Consider the following 19,345-nt stretch of genomic DNA (forward strand, 5'->3'; position numbering starts at 1 on the left):
TGTCCTCCTTTGCTGGCAATGACAGCCTGAAGTCCTGAGCTCATGGACATCACCAGATGCTGGGTTTCCTCCTTTGCTGGCAATGACAGCCTGAAGTCTTGAACTCATGGACATCACCAGATGCCGGGTTTCCCCCTTTGCTGGCAATGACAGCCTGAAGTCTTGAGCTCATGGACATCACCAGATGTTGGGTTTCCTCCTTTGCTGGCAATGGCAGCCTGAAGTCCTGATCTCATGGAGATCTTTAGATGCCGGGTTTCCCCCTTTGCTGGCAATGACAGCCTGAAGTCTCTAGCTCATGGACATCACCAGATGCTGGGTTTCCTCCTTTGCTGGCAATGACAGCCTGAAGTCTCTAGCTCATGGCCATCACCAGATTCTGGGTGTCCTCCTTTGCTGGCAATGACAGCCTGAAGTCCTGAGCTCATGGACATCACCAGATGCCGGGTTTCCTCCTTTGCTGGCAATGACAGCCTGAAGTCCTGAGCTCATGGACATCACCAGATGCCGGGTTTCCTCCTTTGCTGGCAATGACAGCCTGAAGTCTCTAGCTCATGGACATCACCAGATGCTGGGTTTACTCCTTTGCTGGCAATGACAGCCTGAAGTCTCTAGCTCATGGCCATCACCAGATTCTGGGAGTCCTCCTTTGCTGGCAATGACAGCCTGAAGTCCTGAGCTCATGGACATCCCCAGATGCTGGGTTTCCCCCTTTGCTGGCAATGGCAGCCTGAAGTCTTGAGCTCATGGACATCACCAGATTCTGGGTGTCCTCCTTTGCTGGCAATGACAGCCTGAAGTCCTGAGCTCATGGACATCACCAGATTCTGGGTGTCCTCCTTTGCTAACAATGACAGCCTGAAGTCCTGAGCTCATGGACATCCCCAGATGCTGGGTTTCCCCCTTTGCTGGCAATGGCAGCCTGACAGGGACGGATCTAGACTAAGTTGCTTCCAAATTTTTCCGCCTTTTTAAGAATTCAACAAACTGCGCCTGGGGCAAGAGACCCGCTTGCCCCCCCCCCCCCCCCTAGATCCGTCCCTGCAGCCTGAAGTCTTGAGCTCATGGACATCACCATGTGCCGGGTGTCCTCCTTTGCTGGGACTTCGTCCTTGCTTGTGACTGCCACTGAGAGACACTCCAGTGCTGTTTGGCTAAAGCAAGTGCTTTCTACTGTGTTAAACCCAGCATTTTTGCACATAAACACCTGTACTATACCACTCTTTTATTGTTGTTTAGCTAGTTTGTTGTATTGTGATTTTAGTTAGAGTGTGTGTCTGTGACAGTCTATGCTGCAGCCTGCAGCAGCTCTAGGTCCTGTCTGTGTCTGTGTGTGTGCTGTTTGTGCACATAGGCCAGGCATGTGCTATTGCCTTAGCTACAGTATAGTTTAAGGCAGTGGCCCTCAAACTAAGGCCCGCGGGCCGAATGTGGCCCCCTGAGGCTTTTTTACTGGCCCCCCCCACAGAAAATGTATTACTTATAGATGTGGTAAGCTACATCTTTAAATATTGGTGGTCCACATATAGAATAGCAGTGCTGGCACCACCCATCCACATGGAAGCCAGAAAGCAGTAATTCACTGGTTTCCAATCAAATTCCACATCAGGTGACACTGCTGTCCAACTGGACTGCAGGTTGTCACCTGGGTATGCTTCACTTTCTGGCCCGCAAAGACTTCTACATCATGTTATGTATACTCCGCCCCCTGGCAGTCTGAAGTATGTTGACCCGGCCCTCGACCCAAAATGTTTGGGGACCCCCGGTTTAGGGCATAGGGATTACTGTGTAATTGTGTAGTTATTACTGCAGTGCTTAGTTGTTAGAGACTAGTACTGTGTCTGTGTTAGCTGTTACTACTACAGATCACTGCATTTCTGCTGATTGTCAGTGTGTGTGACAGATAGACCGTCCGTTAGTGTGCACACTGTCTTCTTCTTCTACTCAGTTGTCTGTCACCCCCCGTGCTGATTCATCAAAGTCCAACACCGATTTCAATAAAGTGCAAGTACCCCACATCCATCTGGTGACATCATCATCATCACACAAACTTGCACTATGCCTGCTGGCACTGGCACCCGGGGGAAGGGCATCAAGGCCAAGAAGAGAGGGAACATTGCTGGCTCCATCACCGCCAGCAGTTCTGCCATGCCAGTGTCTATTCCGCCGCTAGCCAGTGGCCGTGGACGCACTGGGCGCCCAGCTGATAGGGGGAGTCATGCTGCAGAGGCGCAGCAGCGTGTAGCGGCCATTTTGCAGCAGGATCGGAGGAGAAAACCACAGAGCCTGTGATGCAGCTAATGTTGGATGAGCAGGTCACCACCAGCTCTACAACAGAGAGCTCCACCCCCATCACCACTCCTGTTCACCACCAGCTCTACAACACACACCCCCACCCCCACTCCAGTTCGCAGGAGCAGCAGCAGCAGCCCAGCAGTGCATGGGGACTCGTCGGTCAGCATGTCGACCCCAGCAGGCAGCCTACCCTCAGTCAGTGCTCTCTGTAGTCCAGACACCGCGAGCGCAATCAGGGCTGTTACCACTGACTTTGAGGAGGACATTCTGGCCACACTGGGGTTTGCGCAGGAGTCACAGATGGTGATGGTGATTGTTGGAGGGGGGGGGATTCCTTGCCTGAGGTGTCAGCAGAAGAGGAGTTTGGGGGGGTCATCAACATCCAAGCAATTGTTTGAGGAGGGGGAGTATGATGCTGGTGATAATTATGATGACGAGATGAAGGACCGTCACTACCAACCACAGGAGGGAGTCTGAAGAGGAGGAGGGATGCATGGGTCTGGCACGGAGGATCAGCATCGCTGACATTGGCAGGAGCAGCAGTGGGCATGGAATGTGGGACCCACAGCCTGCTGCTTCATCTTCTGCCGCTACCACCAGCCGCACCACTCAACCCCAGGCCCCAATCACCGCAGGCAGAAAAAAAGCAGCAGCAGCCCAATCGGGGTGTAAAGGAAAATTACAATCCCCAATCTGGCAGTTTTTTGATCTGCCCTCAGTGGAAAGCAAGTTTGTGACTAGTGTTGGGCGAACAGTGTTCGCCACTGTTCGGGTTCTGCAGAACATCACCCTGTTCGGGTGATGTTCGCGTTCGGCCGAACACCTGGTGGTGTTCGGCCTTTTAAGTTCGGGTTCGCCCCGAACTACTAAATGGCCGCCGAACAGGGCAATACTGCCCCCCTATGGGGTCGCAGGCATAAGGGGGATGCATGCCCCGATCGCGGGGGGGGGGGGGGGGGGGGTGGGTCGGAAATTCCCCCCACCCCCTCCGCTAGCGCTCCCCCCTCTGCCCGCTTCCCCATACAAAAGTTTAAGGAAGTAAAACAGTACCGGTGGTAGTGGGTGGCTGGCAGTGGGTGGCACTATGCTATGAAGTGAGTGACTGAGGAGGAGGAGTCCGGAGAGTGACGCGTTGAGGGAGGCCGGGCAGCGGGCGGTTCAGCAGTAGTACCGTACTACTGCTGAACCGCCCGCTGCCCGGCCTCCCTCAACGCGTCACTCTCCGGACTCCTCCTCCTCAGTCACTCACTTCATAGTGCCGCCCACTGCCAGCCACCCACTACCACCGGTACTGTTTTACTTCCTTAAACTTTTGTATGGGGAAGCGGGTAGAGGGGGGAGCGCTAGCGGAGGGGGTGGGGGGAATTTCCGACCCCCCCCCCCCCCGCGATCGGGGCATGCTCCCCCCTTATGCCTGCGACCCCATAGGGCCCCCAAAAGCGGGATGTTCGGGGAGTTCGGGGTTCGGCCCGAACATGCCGAACATCGCGGCCATGTTCGGCGAACTTTCCCGAACCCGAACATCCAGGTGTTCGCCCAACACTATTTGTGACTTGTAACATGTGCCAGGTGAAGCTGAGCAGAGATTGCAACCCCTCCAACTACAGCACCTCCAGCTTCATCAACCACCTGGCCAACAAACATCTTCACGAGCATAAGGAGTTCAAGAGGCTGAAGGAAGCTGGCGCTGGCGGTGTTCTGACCAAAAGCACCACCAGAACCCTCTTTGCCACTCCTGCCGACACTGAGGCCTGTTCAGGCAGCCAGTCCTCCTCAGTGGTCTTCTCTGCTCCCTCCTCCTCTTCCTGTGCAACTAAAAACACCACCAGACCTTTTTGAGCGAGTCCTTTGTGGTCAGGTCTCAGCCTCCCAGCAGCCGTCGCATCCGCCAACTGAACGGCCTGCTTGCATGGACCATGTCCTCCCAGCTCCTCCCGTACTCATTTGTGCAGGAGGAGAGCGACATGCGTGCACTCCTGCAGAGCGCAGAGCCAGATTGGCCAATACCCGACCGGCACTACTTTTCACGCACGGCCATCCCAGCACTGCACCGCTTTGCGATGGCCAATGTGGAGCATGGACTGGATCATGCGGTGGGTGACCGGGTCCATGTAACCATGGACTCATGGTCAAGCCAGTTCAGAACAAGCCGGTACCTTTCATTCACCGCTCACTGGGTCAGTTTGGTGGAACAGGGTGAGGAGGGGACAGCAGCATCGGACACAGCAGAAATACAGTGGGTGGTGCCACCCTGCAGCAGGGTCAGGGGAAGTTCTGCAGGTTCCTCTGGTCTGGTTCCTCCCTACGGCAAACCCGCCGCTGTCAAACGCCCCTGCCTCAGCAGCAGTGTGAAGGCCCGCCACTGCCAAGCGCTGCTGGAGATGGTCAGCCTGAGGAAGCACAGACTGACGGCAGACCACGTCCTGGACAAACTCCAACAGCAGGAGAGGAGTTGCCTGTTGGCTGACCCCCAGAGGCCTCAGAGTCGGAGAGGTGGTGTCCGACAATGGGGCAGACTGGTTGCTGCCATCCCCCGGGGAGACCTCACCCACATCCCCTGTCTGGCCCATGTCCTGAACCTGGCGGTGCAGAAATTTCTGAGCACCTATCAGGGGTGGACCCACTTTTGAAAGCGGCTCAGAAAACGGTGGGTTATTTCCGACGCTCTGGTGGTGCCTCAGCAGCCCTGGAAGCCGTGCAGCTAGAGCTGAACCTCCCACGGCACCAGCTCATTATTGATGTTGCAACACGATGGAACTCCACCCTGGCTGTGTTGGAACGTCTAGTTGAACAGAGGCAGGCTGTCAACCGATACCTGGCCAGAGCCATCGCGGATGCCACCGTGTTTGGGATCGGCACCACCCACCTCCCGGACATCATCCTGAATGCAGAGTGGGAAAAAATGTAGCTGGTGTGCTTGGTGCTGGCACCCTTCCTGAAGGCCACCAACATGGTCAGCCAGGACCGTGCATCGCTGTGTGAGTGGATGACCATGGTGTGCATGCTGGACAAGGCCCTCAATGCTCTGCTGGAAGTGGGAGATGCAGCATTGATCTAGCAGGAGCAGCAGCAGCAACCCTTCACAGTCCACATCTGTGCGTCAGGAGGAGGAGGTTGAGGACTTGGAGTTGGAGGACTTGGAGGAGTTGGAGGTCCCTGACCTTGAAGATGAGGGGGCATGGCCGAGTGCAGCTGCAGTGGTGCGGGGGTGGAGAGAGCAGGCAGAGGCTCAGGAGTCAGAGGAGGAGGACAGCAGGAGGGTCATGAAGACGAGTATGTGTCAGCAGAGATGGCAGCCCTCATCCCTAAGGCAGCGCACATTCTGCAGTGCCTGCACAAAGACCCAATAGTGAAGCAGATGCGTGCTCGTGAGGACATGTGGATCACCCTGATGCTGGACCCACGGCTGAAGGGGAAGCTGCATCAGTTCCTGCCTGTAGGAGGAGACCCTGTGCGCCGAATGAGGGACTTGCAGCGGTCCCTGGTTTGGCGCTTGGAGGAAGCCTTCCCCCACCCCCCCTCCCCCCTGCTGTCACAGTCCAGCAAGCACAGCAGCAGGTGCCTGCATCCAGCAGCAGCAGGCGCCCATCAAACCTGCTGTCTCTCACAAAGGCACTGTACGCCACGCTGGTACAGCTGCCGACTGAGGAGGCGCCTGCAGCAGCAGCGGCTATCAAAGCCAGAACCAACGCCTGACCCGGATGGTGGCAGACTACATGGGGTCCTACAGTGGCCTTGAGAGCGACACCCCTGTGGACCCCTTGGATTACTGGTTCAAGCACCTGGATATCTGGAGAGAGCTGACACAGCATGCCCTGGAAGTCCTTGCTTGCCCCCCTTCCAGCGTGCTGTCCGAGAGGTGCTTCAGTGCGGTCGGTGGCATGGTCACCGAGAAGCGCTCTCGTCTGTCCACCCAGTCTGTGGACAGACTGACGTTTCTCAAAATAAACCAGGCTTGGGTGGTTGGTGAATTCCTGGTCCCTGTTGTTGGCAAGAGGGGGACATGAAGTGGCTGGAAATCACTATGCCTGCCTTACCACCCTTTACCACCACAACCTCCAGGCTCCGTCTTCAGTAATAAGCCTGGTTCAATTTTTTTTTAAAGCCGTGGTACCAACACACTAGGTGCCATGGTGAACTATGTAAACACAATTGCTGTGTAATTTTTTTGGGAGGTGTCTGGGCTGATAACTATGCTGTCTGAGTTGTGGGGAGGCCCCAACTGCGGCAGTACGGCCGCTTCCTGGAACCTCTCCTAATGTTTTACTGTGCCATGGTACCAACACACTAGGTGCCATGGTGAACTATGTAATCACAATTGCTGTGTAATTTTTTGGAGGTGTCTGAGCTGAAAACTGTCATGTCCCAGTTGTGCGGTGGGACTTTGGACACAATGTGGGCTGCACGACCGCTGTATGGAACCTAGTCCTGATGTTAATTTACAGCCATTTTTTTTGTATTTTTACCTCCCCACATAACAAATTAGTGTTTCCCTTTAAAAAAAACATGATGCTACATGCATCATTTACCTCAAAAAACGTTTTGGAAGCTATTTATAGGCCACTTCCGTTTCTTCTATCCAAATATCCGAATCTGCCCGGATAGCCTGGATAATGCGTTCGGATATCCGCATGTATATCTGGGTATCCGGATCAATTCGGATTTTGAAAAGGGGTATCCGAGCACCCCTGTCTCTGTTCTCTGAGCTAAGACTTTCTCTCGTTGGCTACACAATCTCCACAGCATAAAAGCTGCTCTCCTATTGGTGAGAGGAATTCTGCACCTAGATGTAGGAGGGAAAATTGCAAACACAGCAAACACAGCAAACTATTTAGCAATGAACTGTATCAGAGCTGATTTCATAGAACCACAAATCCAGCAATATGATTACACAGAGAATATGCTTTGTACAGGTACTGAATAGCCATGCTGGCAGGATGGCTAAATAACACATAATAATAATAATAATGACAGCAGATGTATGGGGAACGTATGGGCATACCGGACAGATAATAATCCTCTTCATCCTCCTTCAGCCAGACCAGGAAGGATCCGGTGTCGTTCTGCTCCCGCATCAGGTACCGTTTGGCATCCATCTTTGTTAATGACCCGAAGTACCAGCTGTGAGGAGAGAGAATGATAATGTGAGGAATTATGCAGACAATAAGGAGTATCAGCAGCAACATCAATATCACAGAAGGAGGCGGGGACTGTGTGTAGGGAGGCGGGGACAGTGTGCAGGGAGGCAGAGCCAGTGTGCAGGGAGGAGGGGGCAGTGTGCACGGAGATGGGGACAGTGTGCAGGGAGGCAGGGAGGGACTGTTTGCAGGGAGGCAGGGACAGTGTGCAGGGAGGCAGGGACAGTGTGCAGGGAGGTAGGGACAGTGTGCAGGAAGGCAGGCAGGGACTGTGTGCAGGGAGGCAGGGACATTATGCAGGGAGGCAGGCAGGGACAGTGTGCAGGGAGGCAGGCAGGGACAGTGTTCAGGGAGGCAGGCAGGGAGAGTGTGTAGGTAGACAGGGACAGTAAGTAGGGAGGCAGGGACTGTGTGCAGGGAGAAAGGGACAGTGTGTAGGGAGACAGGGACAGAGTGTAGGGAGGCAGGGACTGTGTGCAGGGAGACAGGGACAGAGTGTAGGGAGGCAGGGACAGTGTGCACGGAGGCAGGCAGGGACAGTATGCAGGGAGGCAGGGACAGTGTACAGGGAGACAGGCAGGGACTGTGTGTAGGGAGGTGGGGACAGTGTGCAGGGAGGCAGGCAGGGATAGAGTATAGAGGCGGGGACAGTGTGTAGGGAGGTGGAGACATTATACACTTTCCCTGCCTGTCTCCCTGCACACTGTCTCCACCTCCCTACACACTGTCCCCGCCTCTATACTCTATCCCTGCCTGCCTCCCTGCACACTGTCCCTGCCTCCCTACACACAGTCACTCCCTCCCTACACACAGTCCCTGCCTCCCTCCAAACAGTCCCTGCCTGTCTCCCTGCACACAGTCTCTGCCTGTTTCCCTGCACACTGTCCTCGCCTCCCTACACACTGTCCCCGCCTCTATACACTTTCCCTGCCTGTCTCCCTGCACAGAGGCGGGGACAGTGTGTAGGGAGGCGAGGACAGTGTGCAGGGAAACAGGCAGAGACTGTGTGCAGGGAGACAGGCAGGGACTGTTTGGAGGGAGGCAGGGACTGTGTGTAGGGAGGGAGTGACTGTGTGTAGGGAGGCAGGGACAGTGTGCAGGGAGGCAGGCAGAGAAAGAGTATAGATGTGGGGACAGTGTGTAGGGAGGTGGAGACATTGTGTGCAGGGAGACAGGCAGGGACAGTATATAGAGGCATGGACTGTGTGTAGGGAGACAGGGACAGTGTGCAGGGAGGCAGGGACAGTGTGTAGGGAGACAGGGACAGTGTGTAGGGAGGCAGGGACAGTGTGTAGGGAGGCAGGGACAGTGTGCAGGGAGGCAGGAAGGGACAGTGTGCAGGAGGCAGGAAGGGACAGTGTGCAGGGAGGCAGGCAGGGACTGTGTGCAGGGAGGCAGGGACAGTGTGTAGGCAGGCAGGGACTGTCTGCAGAGAGACAGGGACAGTGTGTAGGGAGACAGGGACACAGTGTAGGGAGGCAGGGACAGTGTGGCGGGAGGCAGGCAGGGACTGTGTGCAGGGAGGCAGGGACTGTGTGCTGGGAGGCAGGGACAGTGCAGGGAGGCAGGGACAGTGTGCAGGGAGACAGGCAGAGACTATGTACAGGGAGGCAGGCATAGTGTGCAGGTAGGCAGGGACAGTGTGCAGGGAGGCAGGGACTGTGTGCAAGGAGGCAGGGACTGTGTGCAAGGAGGCAGGGACTGTGTGCAGGGAAGCAGGGACTGTGTGCAGGGAGGCAGGACAGTGTGCATGGAGCCAGGCAGGGACTGTGTGCAGGGAGGCAGGGACAGTGCAGGGAGGCAGGGACTGGGTGCAGTCAGGCAGGGACAGTGTGCAGGGAGGCAGGGACAGTGTGCAGGGAGGCAGGCAGGGACTGTGTGCAGGGACTGGGTGCAGTCAGGCAGGGACAGTGTGCAGGATGGCAGGAACATTGTGCAGGGAGAGAGGCCGGGATTGTGTAAATAGGGAGGCAGGCAAGGCAGCTATCATGTAGGGGACCCCACATACATTATTGCTCAGACCAGCCCTGGGTACGGGGATCCCTGTTAGTCCAGCACGGTGCAGGTCACTGGTATGTCTGCATAGGTGACGTACATTGTATGATATATTGAGGTGTGTGCATAATGGTAGCTGAGCGATGAGCAACTCTCTTGCTCCCCTCCCCCGAGGCGAGGTGCTGCTAGGGAGGGGAGTGTCAGATTTAAGGTGATCTGCAGCATATTTGTACCCTGGTAAAGGTCACATATTATAAGAAATTCCTGACACCTACAGTCACCGCTATGCAAAGTGGAAGCTAACCGCGCAGAGTGATTGGCAAGGGATGATGTCATTCCATAGGGGACAATGTCATCATACAGGGGATGAGGTCACTGAGGCAATACAGGGGATGATGTCACTGAGGCAATACAGGGGATGATGTCACTGAGGCAATACAGGGGATGATGTCACTGAGGCTATACAGGGGATGATGTCACTGAGGCAATACAGGGGATGATGTCACTGAGGCAATACAGGGGATGATGTCACTGAGGCTATACAGGGGATGATGTCACTGAGGTAATACAGGGGATGATGTCACTGAGGCAATACAGGGGATGATGTCACTGAGGCAATACAGGGGATGATGTCACTGAGGCAATACAGGGGATGATGTCACTGAGGCAATACAGGGGATGATGTCACTGAGGCAATACAATGGCCTGACACACATGGTAACACATCTGCCTCAGGCTCCAGCCAGACCACAGCAGACCATCAGAGCTGACACCGTCCCCTCCCGCTGGCCACACGTGGCCCGACACACGTGGTAACACAGCCTTACTTTGCCCTTTCTGAGCTGTTAGAACAGTAATACGCAGAGGAGATTTGGATACAAAGTGCACTGATAAGGAAATGCAGCAATCAGCAGAAGGAATGGAAGGCAAGGAATAATAATCCGGACTTATACCAGTGCCGTCTCTGTAGACTTTGTACAGGAAGTGCAGGGAGAATTCAGCTACGGTAAAACGCAATCACTGCGCAATGTCCACATCTCTGGCCAGACAAGGGTGCGCTCAGTGGTGTAACTAAGGAGCTGTGTGCTTGGAAGAACAAAGAGAAATCGAGAGCCCGATATGGTGTAGTATTGTTAAGTTGGTTGTGGTTAAAAGCAAAATATTTAGATATACTCACAAACATGGGTTACCCATAGGCAACCACTTCAAGTGCAGGTGGGGAGTATTAGAACCTGACCCCACTCAGGTTTTTAAGATGTCGCTCTCTGTAGATAGGAAATGGGGTAGCACCCCTCCACCGAGGGTGGACTCAAGATTTCAGCAAGGCTTGGTGTACAGAGGCGCCAGAGTAGAATAAAAACGTTTAAAAACCGTCTAAAAGAGGGGGATGTTCAGGTGGACTTACCTCCCTCAAAAATATAAAACTCAATTGAGTCACAATATATCAATACAAAAATATTTTATTGAACTCCACTTAGTGCAACGCGTTTCGCAGGTGTGGTCCTGCTTCATCAGGCAAACAGGAGTATAACTCAATGGGTCTAGATGCAGAAGTGAGCGCCTCTGTGGGCCCCTATGGAAGTTTTACTATGGGGCCCCCCCAAGCACTCTATACATAACAATTGATACGGTGCACCAACACCAGCCAATGGCAACTACAGTGTCAGAGGTGCAAGAAGGGGATGGAGAGCAGCTTGTTACTGATTACCCCCAAGCACTCTATACATAGCAATCCCTGGCAATGGCAACTACAGTGTCAGAGGAGCAAGAAGGGGATGGGGAGCAGCTTGTTACTGATTACCCCCAAGCACTCTATACATAGCAATCCCTGCCAATGGCAACTACAGTGTCAGAGGTGCAAGAAGGGGATGGGGAACAGCTTGTTACTGATTACCCCCAAGCACTCTATACATAGCAATCCCTGCCAATGGCAACTACAGTGTCAGAGGTACAAGAAGGGGATGGGGAGCAGCTTGTTACTGATTACCCCCAAGCACTCTATACATAGCAATCCCTGCCAATGGCAACTACAGTGTCAGAGGTGCAAGAAGGGGATGGGGAACAGCTTGTTACTGATTACCCCCAAGCACTCTATACATAGCAATCCCTGCCAATGGCAACTACAGTGTCAGAGGTGCAAGAAGGGGATGGGGAACAGCGTGTTACTGATTACCCCCAAGCACTCTATACATAGCAATCCCTGCCAATGGCAACTACAGTGTCAGAGGTGCAAGAAGGGGGTGGGGAACAGCTTGTTACTGATTACCCCCAAGCACTCTATACATAGCAACCTCTGCCAATGGCAACTACAGTGTCAGAGGTGCAAGAAGGGGATGGGGAGCAGCTTGTTACTGATTGCCCCCAAGCACTCTATACATAGCAATCCCTTCCAATGGCAACTACAGTGTCAGAGGTGCAAGAAGGGGATGGGGAGCAGCTTGTTACTGATTACCCCCAAGCACTCTATACATAGCAATCCCTGCCAATGGCAACTACAGTGTCAGAGGTACAAGAAGGGGATGGGGAACAGCTTGTTACTGATTACCCCCAAGCACTCTATACATAGCAATCCCTGCCAATGGCAACTACAGTGTCAGAGGTGCAAGAAGGGGATGGGGAACAGCTTGTTACTGATTACCCCCAAGCACTCTATACATAGCAATCCCTGCCAATGGCAACTACAGTGTCAGAGGTACAAGAAGGGGATGGGGAGCAGCTTGTTACTGATTACCCCCAAGCACTCTATACATAGCAATCCCTGCCAATGGCAGCTACAGTGTCAGAGGTGCAAGAAGGGGATGGGGAGCAGTTTGTTACTGATTACCCCAAGCACTCTATACATAGCAATCCCTGCCAATGGCAACTACAGTGTCAGAGGTGCAAGAAGGGGATGGGGAGCAGCTTGTTACTGATTACCCCCAAGCACTCTATACATAGCAATCCCTGCCAATGGCAACTACAGTGTCAGAGGTGCAAGAAGGGGATGGGGAACAGCTTGTTACTGATTACCCCCAAGCACTCTATACATAGCAATCCCTGCCAATGGCAACTACAGTGTCAGAGGAGCAAGAAGGGGATGGGGAGCAGCTTGTTACTGATTACCCCCAAGCACTCTATACATAGCAATCCCTGCCAATGGCAACTACAGTGTCAGAGGTGCAAGAAGGGGATGGGGAACAGCTTGTTACTGATTACCCCCAAGCACTCTATACATAGCAATCCCTGCCAATGGCAACTACAGTGTCAGAGGTGCAAGAAGGGGATGGGGAGCAGCTTGTTACTGATTACCCCCAAGCACTCTATACATAGCAATCCCTGCCAATGGCAACTACTGTGTCAGAGGTACAAGAAGGGGATGGGGAACAGCTTGTTACTGATTACCCCCAAGCACTCTATACATAGCAATCCCTGCCAATGGCAACTACAGTGTCAGAGGTACAAGAAGGGGGTGGGGAGCAGCTTGTTACTGATTACCCCCAAGCACTCTATACATAGCAATCCCTGCCAATGGCAACTACAGTGTCAGAGGTGCAAGAAGGGGATGGGGAACAGCTTGTTACTGATTACCCCCAAGCACTCTATACATAGCAATCCCTGCCAATGGCAACTACAGTGTCAGAGGTGCAAGAAGGGGATGGGGAGAAGCTTGTTACTGATTACCCCCAAGCACTCTATACATAGCAATCCCTGCCAATGGCAACTACAGTGTCAGAGGTACAAGAAGGGGATGGGAAGCAGCTTGTTACTGATTACCCCCAAGCACTCTATACATAGCACTCCCTGCCAATGGCAACTACAGTGTCAGAGGTGCAAGAAGGGGATGGGGAGCAGCTTGTTACTGATTACCCCCAAGCACTCTATACATAGCAATCCCTGCCAATGGCAACTACAGTGTCAGAGGTGCAAGAAGGGGATGGGGAGAAGCTTGTTACTGATTACCCCCAAGCACTCTATACATAGCAATCCCTGCCAATGGCAACTACAGTGTCAGAGGTGCAAGAAGGGTATGGGGAGCAGCTTGTTACTGATTACCCCCAAGCACTCTATACATAGCAATCCCTGCCAATGGCAACTACAGTGTCAGAGGTGCAAGAAGAGGATGGGGAGCAGCTTGTTACTGATTACCCCCAAGCACTCTATACATAGCAATCCCTACCAATGGCAACTACAGTGTCAGAGGTGCAAGAAGGGGATGGGGAGCAGCTTGTTACTGATTACCCCCAAGCACTCTATACATAGCAATCCCAGCCAATGGCCACTACAGTGTCAGAGGTGCAAGAAGGGGATGGGGAGCAGCTTGTTACTGATTACCCCCAAGCACTCTATACATAGCAATCCCTGCCAATGGCAACTACAGTGTCAGAGGTGCAAGAAGGGGATGGGGAACAGCTTGTTACTGATTACCCCCAAGCACTCTATACATAGCAATCCCTGCCAATGGCAACTACAGTGTCAGAGGTACAAGAAGGGGATGGGGAGCAGCTTGTTACTGATTACCCCCAAGCACTCTATACATAGCAATCCCTGCCAATGGCAACTACAGTGTCAGAGGTACAAGAAGGGGATGGGAAGCAGCTTGTTACTGATTACCCCCAAGCACTCTATACATAGCACTCCCTGCCAATGGCAACTACAGTGTCAGAGGTGCAAGAAGGGGATGGGGAGCAGCTTGTTACTGATTACCCCCAAGCACTCTATACATAGCAATCCCTGCCAATGGCAACTACAGTGTCAGAGGTGCAAGAAGGGGATGGGGAACAGCTTGTTACTGATTACCCCCAAGCACTCTATACATAGCAATCCCTGCCAATGGCAACTACAGTGTCAGAGGTGCAAGAAGGGATGGGGAACAGCTTGTTACTGATTACCCCCAAGCACTCTATACATAGCACTCCCTGCCAATGGCAACTACAGTGTCAGAGGTGCAAGAAGGGGATGGGGAGCAGCTTGTTACTGATTACCCCCAAGCACTCTATACATAGCAATCCCTGCCAATGGCAACTACAGTGTCAGAGGTGCAAGAAGGGGATGGGGAGCAGCTTGTTACTGATTACCCCCAAGCACTCTATACATAGCAATCCCTGCCAATGGCAACTACAGTGTCAGAGGTACAAGAGGGGGATGGGGAGCAGCTTGTTACTGATTACCCCCAAGCACTCTATACATAGCAATCCCTGCCAATGGCAACTACAGTGTCAGAGGTGCAAGAAGGGGATGGGGAGCAGCTTGTTACTGATTACCCCCAAGCACTCTATACATAGCAATCCCTGCCAATGGCAACTACAGTGTCAGAGGTGCAAGAAGGGTATGGGGAGCAGCTTGTTACTGATTACCCCCAAGCACTCTATACATAGCAATCCCTGCCAATGGCAACTACAGTGTCAGAGGTACAAGAGGGGGATGGGGAGCAGCTTGTTACTGATTACCCCCAAGCACTCTATACATAGCAATCCCTGCCAATGGCAACTACAGTGTCAGAGGAGCAAGAAGGGGATGGGGAGCAGCTTGTTACTGATTACCCCCAAGCACTCTATACATAGCAATCCCTGCCAATGGCAACTACAGTGTCAGAGGTGCCAGAAGGGGATGGGGAACAGCTTGTTACTGATTACCCCCAAGCACTCTATACATAGCAATCCCTGCCAATGGCAGCTACAGTGTCAGAGGTGCAAGAAGGGGATGGGGAGCAGCTTGTTACTGATTACCCCCAAGCACTCTATACATAGCAATCCCTGCCAATGGCAACTACAGTGTCAGAGGTGCAAGAAGGGGATGGGGAGCAGCTTGTTACTGATTACCCCCAAGCACTCTATACATAGCAATCCCTGCCAATGGCAACTACAGTGTCAGAGGTGCAAGAAGGGTATGGGGAGCAGCTTGTTACTGATTACCCCCAAGCACTCTATACATAGCAATCCCTACCAATGGCAACTACAGTGTCAGAGGTGCAAGAAGGGGATGGGGAGCAGCTTGTTACTGATTACCCCCAAGCACTCTATACATAGCAATCCCTGCCAATGGCAACTACAGTGTCAGAGGTGCCAGAAGGGGATGGGGAACAGCTTGTTACTGATTACCCCCAAGCACTCTATACATAGCAATCCCTGCCAATGGCAGCTACAGTGTCAGAGGTGCAAGAAGGGGATGGGGAGCAGCTTGTTACTGATTACCCCCAAGCACTCTATACATAGCAATCCCTGCCAATGGCAACTACAGTGTCAGAGGTGCAAGAAGGGGATGGGGAGCAGCTTGTTACTGATTACCCCCAAGCACTCTATACATAGCAATCCCTGCCAATGGCAACTACAGTGTCAGAGGTGCAAGAAGGGTATGGGGAGCAGCTTGTTACTGATTACCCCCAAGCACTCTATACATAGCAATCCCTGCCAATGGCAACTACAGTGTCAGAGGTACAAGAGGGGGATGGGGAGCAGCTTGTTACTGATTACCCCCAAGCACTCTATACATAGCAATCCCTGCCAATGGCAACTACAGTGTCAGAGGAGCAAGAAGGGGATGGGGAGCAGCTTGTTACTGATTACCCCCAAGCACTCTATACATAGCAATCCCTGCCAATGGCAACTACAGTGTCAGAGGTGCCAGAAGGGGATGGGGAACAGCTTGTTACTGATTACCCCCAAGCACTCTATACATAGCAATCCCTGCCAATGGCAACTACAGTGTCAGAGGTGCAAGAAGGGGATGGGGAGCAGCTTGTTACTGATTACCCCCAAGCACTCTATACATAGCAATCCCTGCCAATGGCAACTACAGTGTCAGAGGTACAAGAAGGGGATGGGGAGCAGCTTGTTACTGATTACCCCCAAGCACTCTATACATAGCAATCCCTGCCAATGGCAACTACAGTGTCAGAGGTGCAAGAAGGGGATGGGGAGCAGCTTGTTACTGATTACCCCCAAGCACTCTATACATAGCAATCCCTGCCAATGGCAACTACAGTGTCAGAGGTGCAAGAAGGGGATGGGGAGCAGCTTGTTACTGATTACCCCCAAGCACTCTATACATAGCAATCCCTGCCAATGGCAACTACAGTGTCAGAGGTGCAAGAAGGGGATGGGGAGCAGCTTGTTACTGATTACCCCCAAGCACTCTATACATAGCAATCCCTGCCAATGGCAGCTACAGTGTCAGAGGTGCAAGAAGGGGATGGGGAGCAGCTTGTTACTGATTACCCCCAAGCACTCTATACATAGCAATCCCTGCCAATGGCAACTACAGTGTCAGAGGTGCAAGAAGGGGATGGGGAACAGCTTGTTACTGATTACCCCCAAGCACTCTATACATAGCAATCCCTGCCAATGGCAACTACAGTGTCAGAGGTACAAGAAGGGGATAGGGAGCAGCTTGTTACTGATTACCCCCAAGCACTCTATACATAGCAATCCCTGCCAATGGCAACTACAGTGTCAGAGGTGCAAGAAGGGGATGGGGAACAGCTTGTTACTGATTACCCCCAAGCACTCTATACATAGCAATCCCTGCCAATGGCAACTACAGTGTCAGAGGTACAAGAAGGGGATGGGGAGCAGCTTGTTACTGATTACCCCCAAGCACTCTATACATAGCAATCCCTGCCAATGGCAACTACAGTGTCAGAGGTGCAAGAAGGGGATGGGAAGCAGCTTGTTACTGATTACCCCCAAGCACTCTATACATAGCAATCCCTGCCAATGGTAACTACAGTGTCAGAGGTGCAAGAAGAGGATGGGGAACAGCTTGTTACTGATTACCCCCCAAGCACTCTATACATAGCAATCCCTGCCAATGGCAACTACAGTGTCAGAGGTGCAAGAAGGGGATGGGGAGCAGCTTGTTACTGATTACCCCCAAGCACTCTATACATAGCAATCCCTGCCAATGGCAACTACAGTGTCAGAGGTGCAAGAAGGGGATGGGGAGCAGCTTGTTACTGATTACCCCCAAGCACTCTATACATAGCAATCCCTGCCAATGGCAACTACAGTGTCAGAGGTACAAGAAGGGGATGGGAAGCAGCTTGTTACTGATTACCCCCAAGCACTCTATACATAGCAATCCCTGCCAATGGCAACTACAGTGTCAGAGGTGCAAGAAGGGGATGGGGAGCAGCTTGTTACTGATTACCCCCAAGCATTCTATACATAGCAATCCCTGCCAATGGCAACTACAGTGTCAGAGGTGCAAGAAGGGGATGGGGAGCAGCTTGTTACTGATTACCCCCCAAGCACTCTATACATAGCAATCCCTGCCAATGGCAACTACAGTGTCAGAGGTGCAAGAAGGGGATGGGGAACAGCTTGTTACTGATTACCCCCAAGCACTCTATACATAGCAATCCCTGCCAATGGCAACTACAGTGTCAGAGGTACAGGAAGGGGATGGGGAGCAGCTTGTTACTGATTACCCCCAAGCACTCTATACATAGCAATCCCTGCCAATGGCAACTACAGTGTCAGAGGTACAAGAAGGGGATGGGGAGCAGCTTGTTACTGATTACCCCCAAGCACTCTATACATAGCAATCCCTGCCAATGGCAACTACAGTGTCAGAGGTGCAAGAAGGGGATGGGGAACAGCTTGTTACTGATTACCCCCAAGCACTCTATACATAGCAATCCCTGCCAATGGCAACTACAGTGTCAGAGGTGCAAGAGGGGATGGGGAGCAGCTTGTTACTGATTACCCCCAAGCACTCTATACATAGCAATCCCTGCCAATGGCAACTACAGTGTCAGAGGAGCAAGAAGGGGATGGGGAGCAGCTTGTTACTGATTACCCCCAAGCACTCTATACATAGCAATCCCTGCCAATGGCAACTACAGTGTCAGAGGTACAGGAAGGGGATGGGGAACAGCTTGTTACTGATTACCCCCAAGCACTCTATACATAGCAATCCCTGCCAATGGCAACTACAGTGTCAGAGGTGCAAGAAGGGGATGGGAAGCAGCTTGTTACTGATTACCCCCAAGCACTCTATACATAGCAATCCCTGCCAATGGCAACTACAGTGTCAGAGGTGCAAGAAGGGGATGGGGAGCAGCTTGTTACTGATTACCCCCAAGCACTCTATACATAGCAATCCCTGCCAATGGCAACTACAGTGTCAGAGGTGCAAGAAGGGGATGGGGAGCAGCTTGTTACTGATTACCCCCAAGCACTCTATACATAGCAATCCCTGCCAATGGCAACTACAGTGTCAGAGGTACAAGAAGGGGATGGGGAGCAGCTTGTTACTGCTTACCCCCAAGCACTCTATACATAGCAATCCCTGCCAATGGCAACTACAGTGTCAGAGATGCAAGAAGGGGATGGGGAACAGCGTGTTACTGATTACCCCCAAGCACTCTATACATAGCAATCCCTGCCAATGGCAACTACAGTGTCAGAGGTACAAGAAGGGGATGGGGAGCAGCTTGTTACTGCTTACCCCCAAGCACTCTATACATAGCAATCCCTGCCAATGGCCACTACAGTGTCAGAGGTGCAAGAAGGGGATGGGGAGCAGCTTGTTACTGATTACCCCCCAAGCACTCTATACATAGCAATCCCTGCCAATGGCAACTACAGTGTCAGAGGTGCAAGAAGGGGATGGGGAGCAGCTTGTTACTGATTACCCCCAAGCACTCTATACATAGCAATCCCTGCCAATGGCAACTACAGTGTCAGAGGTGCAAGAAGGGGATGGGGAACAGCTTGTTACTGATTACCCCCAAGCACTCTATACATAGCAATCCCTGCCAATGGCAACTACAGTGTCAGAGGTGCAAGAAGGGATGGGGAACAGCTTGTTACTGATTACCCCCAAGCACTCTATACATAGCAATCCCTGCCAATGGCAACTACAGTGTCAGAGGTACAAGAAGGGGATGGGGAGCAGCTTGTTACTGCTTACCCCCAAGCACTCTATACATAGCAATC

The 19,345-nt window shown here is 52.6% G+C and overlaps 1 protein-coding gene across 2 annotated transcripts in view; it reads right to left on the reverse strand.

The window, feature by feature from the left end:
• Positions 1-19,345, reverse strand: part of LOC137571115 (tyrosine-protein kinase-like) — a 188,617-nt gene that overhangs the window by 64,861 nt on the left and 104,411 nt on the right. For both annotated transcript variants that reach the window (XM_068279820.1, XM_068279819.1), the window contains exon 2: positions 7,298-7,416. In XM_068279820.1, the coding sequence (XP_068135921.1) occupies positions 7,298-7,391 (94 nt within the window). In that variant the 5' untranslated portion in view covers positions 7,392-7,416. The remainder of the gene's footprint in view (positions 1-7,297; positions 7,417-19,345) is intronic.

The sequence above is a fragment of the Hyperolius riggenbachi genome, chromosome 4 (assembly GCF_040937935.1).
Source record: "Hyperolius riggenbachi isolate aHypRig1 chromosome 4, aHypRig1.pri, whole genome shotgun sequence".
Lineage (NCBI taxonomy): Eukaryota > Metazoa > Chordata > Amphibia > Anura > Hyperoliidae > Hyperolius > Hyperolius riggenbachi.